At 40.9% G+C, this 13,707-nt stretch overlaps 1 protein-coding gene across 1 annotated transcript; it reads right to left on the bottom strand.

Moving 5' to 3' along the window:
- Positions 1-766: 766 nt before the first annotated feature.
- Positions 767-11,786, bottom strand: si:ch211-159e12.5 (uncharacterized). The gene is made up of 4 exons (XM_067976633.1): positions 11,660-11,786; positions 10,521-10,617; positions 4,553-8,394; positions 767-3,795 (listed from the first exon to the last, which is right to left on the bottom strand). The coding sequence occupies exons 2-4, from the start codon at positions 10,592-10,594 to the stop codon at positions 3,758-3,760; spliced, it is 3,954 nt and encodes a 1,317-aa protein (XP_067832734.1). The 5' UTR covers positions 10,595-10,617; positions 11,660-11,786; the 3' UTR covers positions 767-3,757.
- Between the last annotated feature and the right edge of the window lie 1,921 nt (positions 11,787-13,707).

The raw sequence follows: 13,707 nt of genomic DNA on the forward strand, positions 1-13,707 counted from the left end.
GTTATCACAATTTCCTCATGGTAGTTGTAACACTGTTGGTTTAAATTTACAAAAGAACAAAGAGTCCAATTGCCAGACTGGGCCTAGATGCAAAGAAGAGGAATAAAGGCTCTGGTACATTTGCCACTCCTGTATTTTGCCTCCTGTTGGAAAATGCAAGTGTGAATATGGCACGAGAGGATCGAGTTCAATTGCAGCACCCTCCTCCCCAAAGTGGATTAGTCTGCCGACATTGATGGGGTCATTTTCTGACTTCACACTGCTGGCAGGCATCCTTGTCCACTGGGACTGTGGATTGGAAATTTGAACACGCACTGGGTAGAATCTTCCTGCTGGAAACTCATGCACAGCACACTCCTAAAATTCGGAAATGTGCTCCCCATGATTGAAGCTCACGACTGCAGAACAAAGTTGGGAAATGACCCTTCAGTGTTTGAGTGCGCACGTGAAGAATGGCCACTTACATGAGGCACTGCAGAGCTGCCAGCACCTGTGGAATCAGGTCCCAGGAAGGGAACATAGGAACAGGAGTAGGCCCTTCAGCCCCTCGAGCCTGTTCCGCTGTTCACTTAGATCATGCCTGATCTGTATCTTAACTCCAAAGGTCAGCGCCTTCAGGAGAGGAGAAAACTGGAAGAAAATATATTGAAATAGATTTTTCTTCTTCACTGAAGAGATTCTTTAAGAAACATCTACAAGGTTCTGTGATTAGTAATTTTATTTTGTTTTTTCTGTACTATTATTTCAGTACAAAAAAACCCTTTGCTTTACACCATCAGAAATGATAAAACACACAAGTTTGCAATTATTTGCTGTAGTTCTTATTTTATCACTAGGTGGCAATAGATGTCAATTCTTTCGCTGCCTGTATCTGAACAGTGCAACATCACCATCTGCTGGAATTGCACAGCAGTACAGCCTTAATCCCTTTCCAAAGCAAAATATTTGACTCAGATCAAACTGAATTTACTCTCAACTCGATGTGGAAGCTTAGCTGCTTTTAAACTCCTCCTTCTCCCACTCAGAATCTGTGAAAACTGCCTCTTGGATGGCAATAATTTCACTTCCTGTCTGCAATGCTGTTGAATTGCATTGATTTCATTGAATTGAGATCTTAGCACAAATATTAAATTATATCAGCAATTACCTGGCACAGCTCATTCTAACTAGAGGTGCAGATCTGTCTTCACCATCCTTTTTTAGTAAAATATATATTTTTTAAAGTTATATCCTTCTGTATGAGGTTCCCCCTCGACACTGATGCAGAACCAGCAGGGTGTGCCGAGTCGAGTCATCCTTACATAGAACTTCACTGCCAATGAAGTACTTTGAAGTGCAGTCACTTGTTACTTAGGCAAATGCAGCGGCAAATTTGCACACAGCAAGATCCCACAAACAGCAATCAAGTGAATGACAAAATCATCTGTTTTTTGGTGATGTTTAATTGAGAGATGAATGTTGGCCAAGACACTGCTCTTCTTTGAACAGTGCACTGGGATCTTTTAGGTCCACCTGAACAGACAGATAGGACCTCGGTTTAATATCCTAGAGTGGGTCTCAAATCCACGGTCTTTTGACTCAGAGACGAGGGTGCTGCCACTGAGCCAACTTCCTTAAAACAAGTACGTGTTATTTATTTAAGCAAGGGAAGAGAATTTAGTATTCTCCGGAAGACGCTGGGGTACTGTTCCATAGGCACCGATCTTTGCTGGGGTACATTCCATTTGTTTAGGGCGTGACTTTTGATAATAGATTACCCTGAATTTTTCTCTTATTTGCATCTTTCATTCTTTACCAAATATCTCTATAACTGGACTCAGCCTATTTAAGCAGATTCAAGGCTTGCATTCATAACCTCCCTCCAAACTTGAGTAATGGTACAGTCCTTCTAGAACATTGTTTTCGAGTACTGAGTATAAACAGAAATAAGAGATGCTGTTAGAGTAGGTTACAAATTTGGCATCGTTTAAAGTTTGTCATACACAAGTGTTTTTTCAGCAAAATTAACTGAACACTTGAAGAGTCCATGCTTTACTTTATTTTTGATGTTTTATATGAAAAGAATCCTGGTTAATTTCTCTTAAAACCGTTTCCTGGGGGACTTTCATTCTTAGTAACTTTCCAACGATTCACCAGAATGCAGAAAGAGATGGGAAGTACAAACAGCAAATCCTGCATGCTCTGAGTGGCTGGTCTTGCTGTCAATTATAAAATTGAAGTTGTACACAGGTGCATACTGGGAATTATAGGCTGCTAGTTTGAATCTTTTCAATTATCAGTGATGGGACTTAGAACCTGCATGAACTCAATGCTTAGGCTTCTAACATAGGTGCAGGAAACAGTGTTACAGGCATTTCAGACACAGAAAATGCTACTGTATAAATAAGGTTACTCATGTTGTTGTGAATTTTATATGAATATCTTTATTTAATTGCAACCCTTGTTTCCAGTAGTAAGTACTCAGTGCAGAAGCCAAGATGACAGTCAAAAAAAGTTGTTAAAAATATCTGGAGTGATTTAATTTGTTCCCCTTCTTTTGTTGGTAGCGTTTGCTGACTGCTCATGCTTGATTCACTGTTTTCACATGCCCTTAATTGGAAGTTTATCCATCCATTTTCTTCACATTTGGTTCATGTTTCCTACCTTTCCTTTTAAACCATGACATCTTCTACCTTCCCACTTCCAGTGGGAGAATCCCACTGATGCATGCTGGAGAATTGAGCACAGTACACATGCTCAGACTGCAGCCTTACCTTCAGCTAACAGATACCGCCAGAGAAAAATGTTCCATTTGACCTATTTTACTCTGGATTAATTCGGGACATGAGTGGTCTCAAAGGATCACCAGACTACAGAAATGTGGTGGGTATTTCTGAATAACTTACATTTGAGGCTTTGTTGAAAAAATGATACCTTGTTTTCAGTCTCCAATATAAAATTTAAATCCTGCAGGTTATTTTTTGAGAGTACACTACTGTACACCAGAGAATGGGAACTCTGTTAATGGAAACATTCATTAAAAATGAACCCTGTTGAGGCATAACTTCATTCCCTGTACATCCTAAAAGGAATGATTGTTAAAACTCAGCTCATCATGGCATATCTAAACTGGCAAAAATTGCTAACAATTTATCTCTTGTTAAAATATTTTTTTTTCACATACACCTTCACTGTTTAATGCGTGTAATTCAGTATATGACATAAGTTTCGTTATTCTGTGCGTATGTGTCACTGCACAATGTATGTATCATACCACCTACTGTGTGTTCCTTCCCATAATGGATGTGATTTCACTTATACTGATTTAAATATTTCAGCATATATTGCATGAGTTCAATGTGTTTCCATTTCGCTACATAATTTATATATTTCAATACCTGATACATGACCTTCATTATACAGAGAGGGATTTTCCAAATGCATATATTTCTGTATGTGAAATACACATTTCAGTTATGCAATAAATGTGATTCAACAATATGATCTATGTGTATCCATACTTTGAAGTATGTTCCCCAACACCTCATACAGAATTTTTATTTACAATGGGACATATTATACAGGCTTACATACTTTGTATCTGTATATAACTTCATGGCATCTTCATATTCTGTGAATGTACATTTTCATCAAGCAAAATAAAACTTACACTCTCAGTACTTTACCCATCTCTTGTCCATTAAACAAGAGGCCCATTTTTACAGCTCTGGTACTGATACTGTACTTGGCCAACTTTCCTCCATTTCTTCTGCACCCCTTAGTGAACCTCACCAGTACATTCCACATCACTTTCACCTGTGGAACAAACAACCACAACGTTAACAATTACTGATTTTTTAAAAAGCCCTTCCTTCCTCTATAACCAGAACCCCAGATACGTTAAGATCAGCCAGAAGTATGGAACAAGAAAAGAGCACAGCCCATCAAACCTGTTTCACAAACTATATACAATCTACCCTATCATAGATGCTACGCCATCCATTTAATCTCTCGAGATAATTTGGATGAAGTTTAATTGAAAATCTAAGATTAGTTTGAATGCAACACACTGAATGAGGTTCACCTGGAATTCAGCAAGGTTGAATGAGATTTAACAGGAAATGTAAAATGAAGTTCAGCATGAATTGTTGGATGAGTTTGAGAGAGATGATGTTAAATGAGTTTCGGAAAGATATGTTAGTTGAGATTTAGGGAGACATAGACCAGGTTCAGTCAGATATGTTGGATGACACTTGGGAAAAAATCTAAAATAGGTTCAATATGAGCTGTTGAATGAGTTTAAGCAGGACATGTCATACCAGGGGAAACAAGTGGAGAGAGTAAAGGTAGGTATCCATTAATGGCCTCGTAGCTTTAGGCTTTTTAATATTGGCCATCAAGTAACTTGAAGATTTACTCCCTGAAGTAGTAAGGATTCATGGACACTTGTAATGCAGACCCTATAACTGCCATCAGGCTCTGATCCACTTTCAGTAAACTCACAGAAACAAACCTTAATGTAAATAAGAGCAAGCAGCCAATGCAATCAGGCCATAGACAGGTGGTCACTTACTTGCAGTTTCACTTCTGTCCATTTCAGTGTCTGAACTGCCCAGGTCACTCCTCCTGCTTTCTTTTATTTCAAGTGCCATCTTGACATTTTCCAGATGTTCAGCCCCATCAGATGGCTCTAGGTGGGTGGTATTTGTGGTGTCGTCGCCTCCTGGTTGTCTCTTGCTCTGATCCTCCGACAGTTCCTTTAGAAAGTTCTCTCCGGTGGAGAATACCTCACCTTCCTCCTCCTGAAGTGGATCTGCCAATCTGTGTGTCCATGAGTCTGTATTTCCCAACTCCTGCAAGTTCTGATCCTGAATGTTCTCCTGTGGGCTCCCGTTCACACTCAGTCCATTTTCTGGTTCTTCATGTTCTGGAGGGAAGCATTCGCTGCAGATATTTTCTCCAGTTATTGTGTCTAAATGTTCCTCACTGTCACCTTTCAGACTCTCTGCCTCGCTGCACAAAATCACAGTGTCCGCTGAGGTGCTGCTGTCGGTGCTGCCAGGAGAGAGCACCTCATTTTCTTCTCTATTTCTTTCTGGGTTTATCACTTCATTCGCCAATAGCCGTTCCACCTCTTCATCATCAGACTCGGAATCAGGAGCCGTGTGGCGGCGGAGCCGTGAAACGGATTCAAACACCATGTCCCGCAGGTTCTGTGGCGGTTGGTCAGATCTGGGTTCATGAAATGTCTGAAGATCTTGGTATTTAGAATCTTCATTATTCTCTGTGTTGGAACTGTGTTCAACAGGGAGGGAGGAACATTTGTCCCCTGAGACTTCTTGGTCTTTTTTATTCCCCTCCTGGATATCTGTCTCATCACTGGTCCCTGAATCAATCTCTCCATTGTGCATAACTTCATCTAATGGGTTTTGGGTAGTGTCAGAAGGCTGTAAAGTGCCAACAATTGTTGGTTCTACATTTTTCCATCCAACACTGTCTATTATTTTCTCAGACTTGCCCAAACTGTCTACTGTGTCATCAATCCACGGTCCTGATCTCTTCTCTTTTACAGACTCGGGGTGAAGATAATTGTCCATACAATTCTCCCCAGTCACTTCAATTTCCTTATCTTCTGCCTGTGTCTTGGTCTTCTCCTTCATCTGCAGTTCAGTTGAGTCTGCATCCATTATGGGAAGACCCAATATCCGGGTCGCCCTTTCTTTCATGCTTTCCTTCACTTTGACATGTGGAAATGAATCTTCATTTTTCTCAAGTTCCTTTATACTGTATTTGGAATTTCTGTCAGTATTAAATTCTGAAAGAGCCTCCCCACAGTAATAGCTTTGTCCAGCTCTGGTGTTTATGATCTTTCTGCATGGTGATATGCGATCAACTGTTTCACTTATTTCTCGGCCCTTTTTCCTCCAGTCATTGACTTTCTTGCTATCAGGGTGAGTACCATGTTCAATTGAATCAACTGTCTTCTCTTTGAAATCTTCAACTTCTATTGGGTATGAAAATCTCACTCGCTCTTTCTTTGGTGAGGAAATATATTCAGCTTTAACTATTGCACAGGTAGCATCAATAACAAATACCCCATTATTTTCTGTGGTCCATTTTAGATCTTCGCTTTTAAATCGGTTGCCTGTTCTCACAGAGGATTGTGTTACTGGCTGTTTCCATTCAGGTAGTTTTCTTTCTCTGTGCTGATTCTGTGCATCATCACTTTCTTCCATGGCACATTTACTGTAGAAGTGTCGTTGCACACTTTCCTGAGAAGCATCCCAGGCTTGGCTTTGTAGTGACAAAGACTTTCCATGATCGTTCCATTTCAATTCTGACACCTTACGGTCTTGTTCAATGTGGTCTAATAATGATTCGTCTTGCCTGTATCTATTACTGGAAAACATAGCAGTTTTTTCCATTTCATTTTTCATGTGACCTTTATCCCATTGGCGAAGTTCTTTCTCTCGTCTCCCTTTCTGCCTTGTCACCTGCAGATAATTTAAAGAGTTTTCATCGCTTCTGTGATCAAACCCACTCACTTCTTTTCTCATTGTGCTGTCTGAGTTTCTCCATCTCGTGATCTCTTCACCATCACTATAATAAGGTTGCTCCCTCATTCTGCTCCCAGGTGCTTTCTTATTGCCAGCACAGAAGTGGTGGTCTGAATTTGGAGAATAGTTCATATTTCTTGTGCCATGGTTCTCAATATCTTCATAGATATTTCCATATTTCATCCCATCTGAATGAGACTCATTTTTGGTTGAGTAAACATTACCATCCACATAATACTGAGGTTTTACTGCCTCCTTATTGGAAGATTTATAACCTTTAAGTTCATTCCACCTTTCATAAAACCTCCTTTCATGCTTGGCCAACAGGGATTGTTCTAGATCATGTGACCTACTGGGCACATTTGACTTCCTGCCAACTTTGGGGAGTGTATGAGACATTCTTGCACGATCTCCCTTTGAGTCTTGAATTGACTGACTGGTATCAGGTCTAGAGATTAAACAGAAGACAACTTCGCCCTTTTTACTTCGAAGAACTTCACCCTTCATCCTGTTTCCCTCATTGTTCTTTCGATCATCTTCTCTAGGCCAATCATCCAATTCATTATTTGGGTTTTGCATTATCAAACCTTCATGCTTGAGATCCGATCTCTTATACTTTCCCTTGGTGCTTCTTCCAGATGTGTGATACAGTGGGAGGCTGGCTTCCTTTTGGCGCTGTGTAACTCCCGGATATAAATACTTATCCAAAGCATGCCAGGTACCATAACTGGAGCGTGTGTCCTGCTCAGTTAGTAATTCCCCAAAGCATTCAGGATCTATATAGTTTCTCTTCTGATTTGCTTGGCCCATTTCCTCACTTCTACTAACTTCAGAACCATACGGTCTAGCAGCATTTATTATCGAAAAGCGATTCTGTGGGGCTTTAAATCCTAGTTCTGAATTTAGAGGATAATTTCTATCTCTTCCTCCATCTAATACGTCATAATTTCTGGCTTGAATTGCTGCTTTCACATTCAATCCTAAAACATCACTTCTGCCCTGATGTTTTCTCTCTCTGCTTAGTGGTTGTGTGTGGACATAAGGGGGCGGATCATAATTTTTCTGTAGATCCCTCTTGTAGTTCTCCAACTGTGCAATTCTATTTCCCTGCTCTGCTTTCTTTTTCATCTGCATGTACATCTCATAACTTGGAGGTTTCAGTGGTCGTTCTCTGTAACCTTTGCCTTCAAAACTATTAGGGGACAGTGAAGTTCTCATTTCTGACTGATCTTTCAGTTGGCTAAACCTACTGTTGTCTGATAGATTGGAAGCATCTCTGTGAGACCAGTGGCCTTTTGTCCACTGCTCTTTATAAGATGGATAAATTTCAGCCGGTCTATAATCAACAGGTTGGTTGACAGGAGGCGATTGTGGTAAATCCCTTGTATACAAGGGCTCCCATTCCCCATAGATTGGTGCAGACAGTAGAGGCAGAGGCCTTCTAGTTTGCTTTTGCTTATTTCTCAGTGGTCTTTTTACTTGCTCTGGGGAACTCCAGCCTCTGCCCAAGTTCATGTTTTCTTCTTTTATTTCCTGCTTCTTTATCTTTTCCTTATAGTACTTCTCCATTTTTTCTTTTGACTCCCACTTTCCCAAGTCTTCCAGACCACCCCTGTCCCAGTGCCTCTCGCGCTTGTGCTTTTGCGCGTTCACCTCTTTGACCTTCGTTGCTTTGCTGGACAGGCCAGAATCCCACAGGTTAGTCCGTGGGACACTGTGTACATTTCTGGTTTGTGCTTCCCAGTGATTGGTGGAATCCTGTAAAATGTAAGGAATCTGTTCCTTAAGTCTCCTGGAATTGACGCCTCTCTCCGTTCTCACTGAGGCCAGATGTGGTATAAAAGGTTTTTCCAAATAACTGTAAGCAAGAATAAATCAATATCTTTCCTCTGGGTTAAGTAAATAAAATGCAAATTTGCATATATAAAGGTGATTCAAAACAAAGATTCATAAGACACTATTTATACAATGTTTGTCATCATAAACTTAAGCATGTGTCATACACAGAGTACTTGATGGGAGTGAGAATGAACACATCTGTTATTACGTGAGTTAAGTAAAACTTCCTCGCTGGCCAAGTGAACCACCCAGTGTCATTCTAAGACATACAGGACCAGGAGGTCCCAGGTTTGACCCCTGGACTGTGTCCAGTTAGCTGATCTCAGCCAGTGCAGCAGTAGGGATGCTACAAATGGACTCAGCACCCCTGTATACAGAGGGAGAAAATCACCATCCAGTTACTGCTGCTGGAAAGTGGGCATATAGGGTGAGGATAGGATTGTGCTCAACTGGGATGCCTTCCAGTGTCAGGAAAGCTTGCTGATACTCATGAGGGTCTGCTGCTGGCTTAGCTAGACGTGAGCACGGTGTGAAGATTCAGAGCTGCAGAATTGTGGCTACAATATTTCAGCTCTATCTCCGACCTATGCTCAGGTCTAGCAAGACCCCACAGTGACAGCGGATCCTGGATTTTCTGCCTTTACTGTCCAAGCTCACACATGAAGGGCCACGAAGAGGGGAGAATACTTGAGGGAGAATACTGGAGCGAAAATCCTTTCAGTCTTGTTAGTGCTTCATAACACATTAGATCCACTCAGTAGAATTTTTGCTTTATAACTCCCTGCTGCTGTATGTTCTGTGCAAAATGAAGCTTTGTTACTGGTTTTTACAATTAGACAACCTGGGAAGTTTGAGTGACTCAATAATTTAGTGACGTGGAGCTACACAGAGCTCAGTGCACATTCTGTAGTCAGGAAAGACATACTGAAAATGATATGTTGACCAGCATCGCTCAGCTTATCAGATATCACTCATGAGTTTCAATTTTACTGGTGCTTTTGACCATATAATGGTATCACGTCACACCACATCAAATTAATTGGCAGATAAGTCTTTGATAGGTTCATGGTTTTACATCTAATACAACTGTTTTCTGTTTATTTCCATGGTGTAAATTGAAACCATTCAGGCACCCAATGGACATGATATTTATACAGTGAGTGGATTCAACTCCAACAGCATTAGCTTGGTCTGCCAGGTGAATGACTATTGTGTGCCCTTTAAGCGTCCTATATATAATTAGCTTGAAGGTTAAAGAATCAAGTGCAAATGGGACAGATGACGCAAGTTAGGATTCAGTCACAACTAAAAATATATCACTTGCATGATAAATGGAGCTGACTCCAGCACATGCTACATGCTTGATCCAAATTAGTTTTGAAATTGATGCTCCAGCCACAATACCCATATAACAGAATTGTAAGACCCCCCCCCCCCCCCCCCGACCAACCCCAAAAGAAGTTTTCCAATGTCTTAGTGGATAAATACACTGCACGATGTAATACTGAGCCACAAGGACCAGGAATGTCCCGGGTCTGTGCGAGTTCGCTTGTCGTGGCTGGGGTGGCAGTAGGGATGTCACAGCTAGTCTCAACGTCCCGAGGCTAGGGAGGGGAAAAGATCAGCTGTGGTTTCCATCTCTGATCACTATCCAGTGACCTCTGGTTGAAAGTGAAAATACTTGGATGTTGGGCGAGGATAAGTGGAGGGACAAAAAATAGGACATGTAAAGCCAAAATTTCTTGACCCAAACAGTTTGCCATGAAAAGAGCAGGGAATCAAACCAATTGAGCCAAGTAGTGTACAATAATTGAATATTCAAAACAGGAAACAAACAACAAACTAAATGTGACCCAAACTCCTGCTCAGTGTCAGCTCCTCTTTGTAAAACACCTTGGGATGCTTTGTTACATTAGAGACACTATTCAAGTGCAGGTTGTTTTTGCTTCCTGACAGAAAGATCAGAGGTATAGATTAACAGAGAGAAAGGACTGGAGGCCATATAGGTGCAGGAAAGAAAGGGCAGTCTTCCACCAACTTGAAGGAAATGGCAAATATGTCACTAACTAAAGAAGCAATATAAATCAAAATTATTCCTCAATCTCACCCTTTACAAGCTGGACAAAGCCATTAATTGGTGCTTACGTGGATCTCCCAGGAAAGGTTCCATATTTACCCAGAGAGTCATAGTTGCCATAATTCCTCATTTCAGAGTTCATTTCCCTTTTCTGAGAATTTTCACCTTCAAAGGGAAGAAAAATGCATTAATAACAATGGGAAAAAGGCATTTGAGCATTGCTACGCTGCCTAGCAGCATATGGTGCTTTGTGTTTATTCTAAAGTTCTTCATTCTTTTTATAACTGTAATTCCCATCTCTTAAAGTTTCACTTCTGAGCAGCAGGCCCTCCAAATACAGGGATGGGAATTGGAAGAGAAAGGAGAAAGCATGACCCCAATTCAAGGTTTGCAAAACACAAGTGTGTCAGCTGTGGCTCATGTCAGCCATGGCTCAGTTGGTAGTGCTCTCGCCTCTGAGTTAGAAGGTTGTGGTTTCAAGCCCCACTTAAGGCTTGAGCATATAATTTAGGCGAACACTTCAGTGCCAGTACTGAGGGAATGCTGCACAGTCGGAGGTGCCGTCTTTCAGATGAGACGTTAAACTGAAGCCCCATCTGTCCTCTCAGGTGGACATAAAAGATCCCACTATTTCGAAGAAGAGCAGGGGAGTTCTCTCCGGTGTCCTGGAAAACATTTATCCCTCGACCAACATCACTAAAACAGATTATCTGGTCATTATCTCATTGCTGTTTGTGGGACCTCGCTGCCGTGTTTCCTACATTGCAACAGTGACTATGCTTCAAAAGTAGTTAAGTGGCTGTAAAACACTTTGGGATGTCCTGAAGTCGTGAAAGATGCTACATAAATGTAAGTCTTTCTTTTTCTTCAGCCAAATATTATCTTATTCTATAAGGAGAAGGCATGAAACTCAGAGGCTTTCAGGAGAAAATAAATGATAAAAGGAACTTACCAAAAAACTTAATTAAAAATCAAGCCATTGCAGTGCTACCTAATAACTGTGTCTATATAGTGACAAGTTTCATCCCCAATTTAAGCTGCTCTTATAAAACCAGGGATTATTCCGTTAGAATGAAGGGACCATGAATCCAAGTAAATGTTCCCAGAGTTGCTCTACACTAAACAAGTTTTGCGTTTGGCTACATGACAATGGGAAGATTTACTGTAACGTTTTGAAAACAAGAGGAACATATGTACAACTACTCACCAACTGCTCAAGCTATGGTGCGGAGTTCCCTGTTTCTCTCGCTGTGTCACATTCCCTCAGTCTGTCCCAGCTAACGTTCAGCTCGCGGATTGTTGGGTTCTAAATGACTGGTTATTATTTTTCGAAAGTATACTCTAATAAAGTCCTGTGTTTGTTCTTCTCCTCTGTGCTACGGAATTCAACTCCCTGAGTGAGATTGACAATACTTGTAATTTACTGCTAAACGCTACACTTTAATAATTACAAAACTACACAGATTAGTGTCAAAGGACTCTCTAGAACCAACACTCCCACCAAATTCTGCACAAATTCCTCATGTGGAAATAATGAGCTGAAAGCAGCCTGCTAACAGCGCTGATATCAGCACATTATTGGAGTTGTGTTGGCAGCAATATCAGTGATGGCCACTGTCTCTCTCTTTCTTTCAAATACTAATATCCTGGGATCGTTAAATCAAGTTTTTGGAATGAATAGGTAACCCAACTTTGGACGTGTTTCAGTGGGCTTGTTCTAAGTAAGATGGGACAAGAATTAGTCCCATCTTAGTCAAGATCCCACCCCTAAGTGCTGACTGCCACCCTTCTGTGTGAAGCTCATCGCAGACAATTTCAAATTCCTAATCCTGAAACATTAACACTAGGCAAGTTGACATTGCTACCTACTCCTGCCAACTTTGGTTAAAGAGATTAAAATACAGAAACCAGGGTATTTTGGGAACATCTGCAGATATCTAGATACACAAAATGAGACATTTGTGGATATTCAGAGTCCCTTCTGCCCTGAATCTTTATACTGCCCTAACTAATATAGATTGAGGGAAGGGGGAAGACAATGGTGGGAGATTTGTACAGCAATCAGTCAGATAATCTGATGAGATTTTGACAAAATTACTGGACTTCCTTTTAAAATTGTACTTCTACTTTCCTCTAATTAGAAGCCCTGCCCCAGTTTATCTATTCATGTATGTTGAGACTGTAGTTGCGTTTTATTCCCAAATATTTTAATTTCTACAGATTCTCCAATCCGCTCTCCCACATAGGCACTTTCGGGCCGCAAGGTCAAAGCCAGACACTTTTCTGCAACTGCTGCCAATTGGCAGCTCTGCTCTCAGGCTGTAAAGTGCAGACCAGGGAGGTCCTCCAGGCAGTGAAATATTGCAGTAGTACAAAGTAATGACACTCCAGAAACTAAGAGTGACAGTCAGCTCTGGGACTCAACCATGTAACTGATGTCACCAAAAGCCTGTTTTTACACTTTCTGAATTAAATGCAAAAGCAGTCAGGTACATTAACAAGGCTGTTGCGAACTGCATTATAGATCTAAAAAAAAACAGGGTCTTGATACCTGGGGGCAATTAAACAGAGATCAAAAACAGTATCTTATTGGTGATGCTAAATCTTTATGGGCTTAATTTTCTCTGTGCACTGATTAATGTGTTTGCATAAATTGCTATCTATACGCCATTAACTGTCTTTAATTGATAGGGGAATTCCCCTATCAATCACACACTGCTGTAAGTAATGGGATTTGATGTTACGCACATAATTTTTATTATGTAATTATCCTCCAGTCACAGCATTTTGCTGAAAAAATAATCCTGCTGTACACAGTGGAATACACTGTTTACTGTAGCTTCAGTCCTGAGTTCGGAGACTCTGTCAATTAAAATCACAAGTCCCGCCCCACCTCCAACTCATTGGCTGACACAGTGGTGCTAATATTCACTCCGTTTAAAATAACCCGTATTTAAATTTCTGCCCGATTTGCAGCAGGACCATCACTCTGTTTGCAGACCATGTTCAGATGGATGGGAGTTCTCTCTGACATCCAAGAAAAAGTCATATTTTGGTTCCTCTGTCTCTGTAGGGAATTTCAACTCACAAAACTCAAAGCATGAATGTTTGGCAGAACAGAGCTTTGATCCCGCAATCAGGACTGTAAAGGGAGGGTCATTATTGCTCAGTTTGTCTTAATTGTAAGGACAGTTTTGTGCTGTTGAATTACATACACTGACAAATTCATCAAGACTGCTTAACCTCACTTGACTT

The sequence above is a fragment of the Heptranchias perlo genome, chromosome X, assembly GCF_035084215.1.
Source record: "Heptranchias perlo isolate sHepPer1 chromosome X, sHepPer1.hap1, whole genome shotgun sequence".
NCBI lineage: Eukaryota > Metazoa > Chordata > Chondrichthyes > Hexanchiformes > Hexanchidae > Heptranchias > Heptranchias perlo.

Excerpts from the sequence above, each read along its gene's own strand:
- si:ch211-159e12.5 (XM_067976633.1), bottom strand. The coding sequence starts at position 10,594 with ATGAACTCTGAAATGAGGAATTATGGCAACTATGACTCTCTGGGTAAA. Across the intron at positions 8,395-10,520 it reads ACCTTTCCTGGGAGATCCAC|TTATTTGGAAAAACCTTTTA; the intron begins GTAAGCACCAAT and ends TCTTGCTTACAG. Across the intron at positions 3,796-4,552 it reads GGACAGAAGTGAAACTGCAA|GTGAAAGTGATGTGGAATGT; the intron begins GTAAGTGACCAC and ends TTTGTTCCACAG.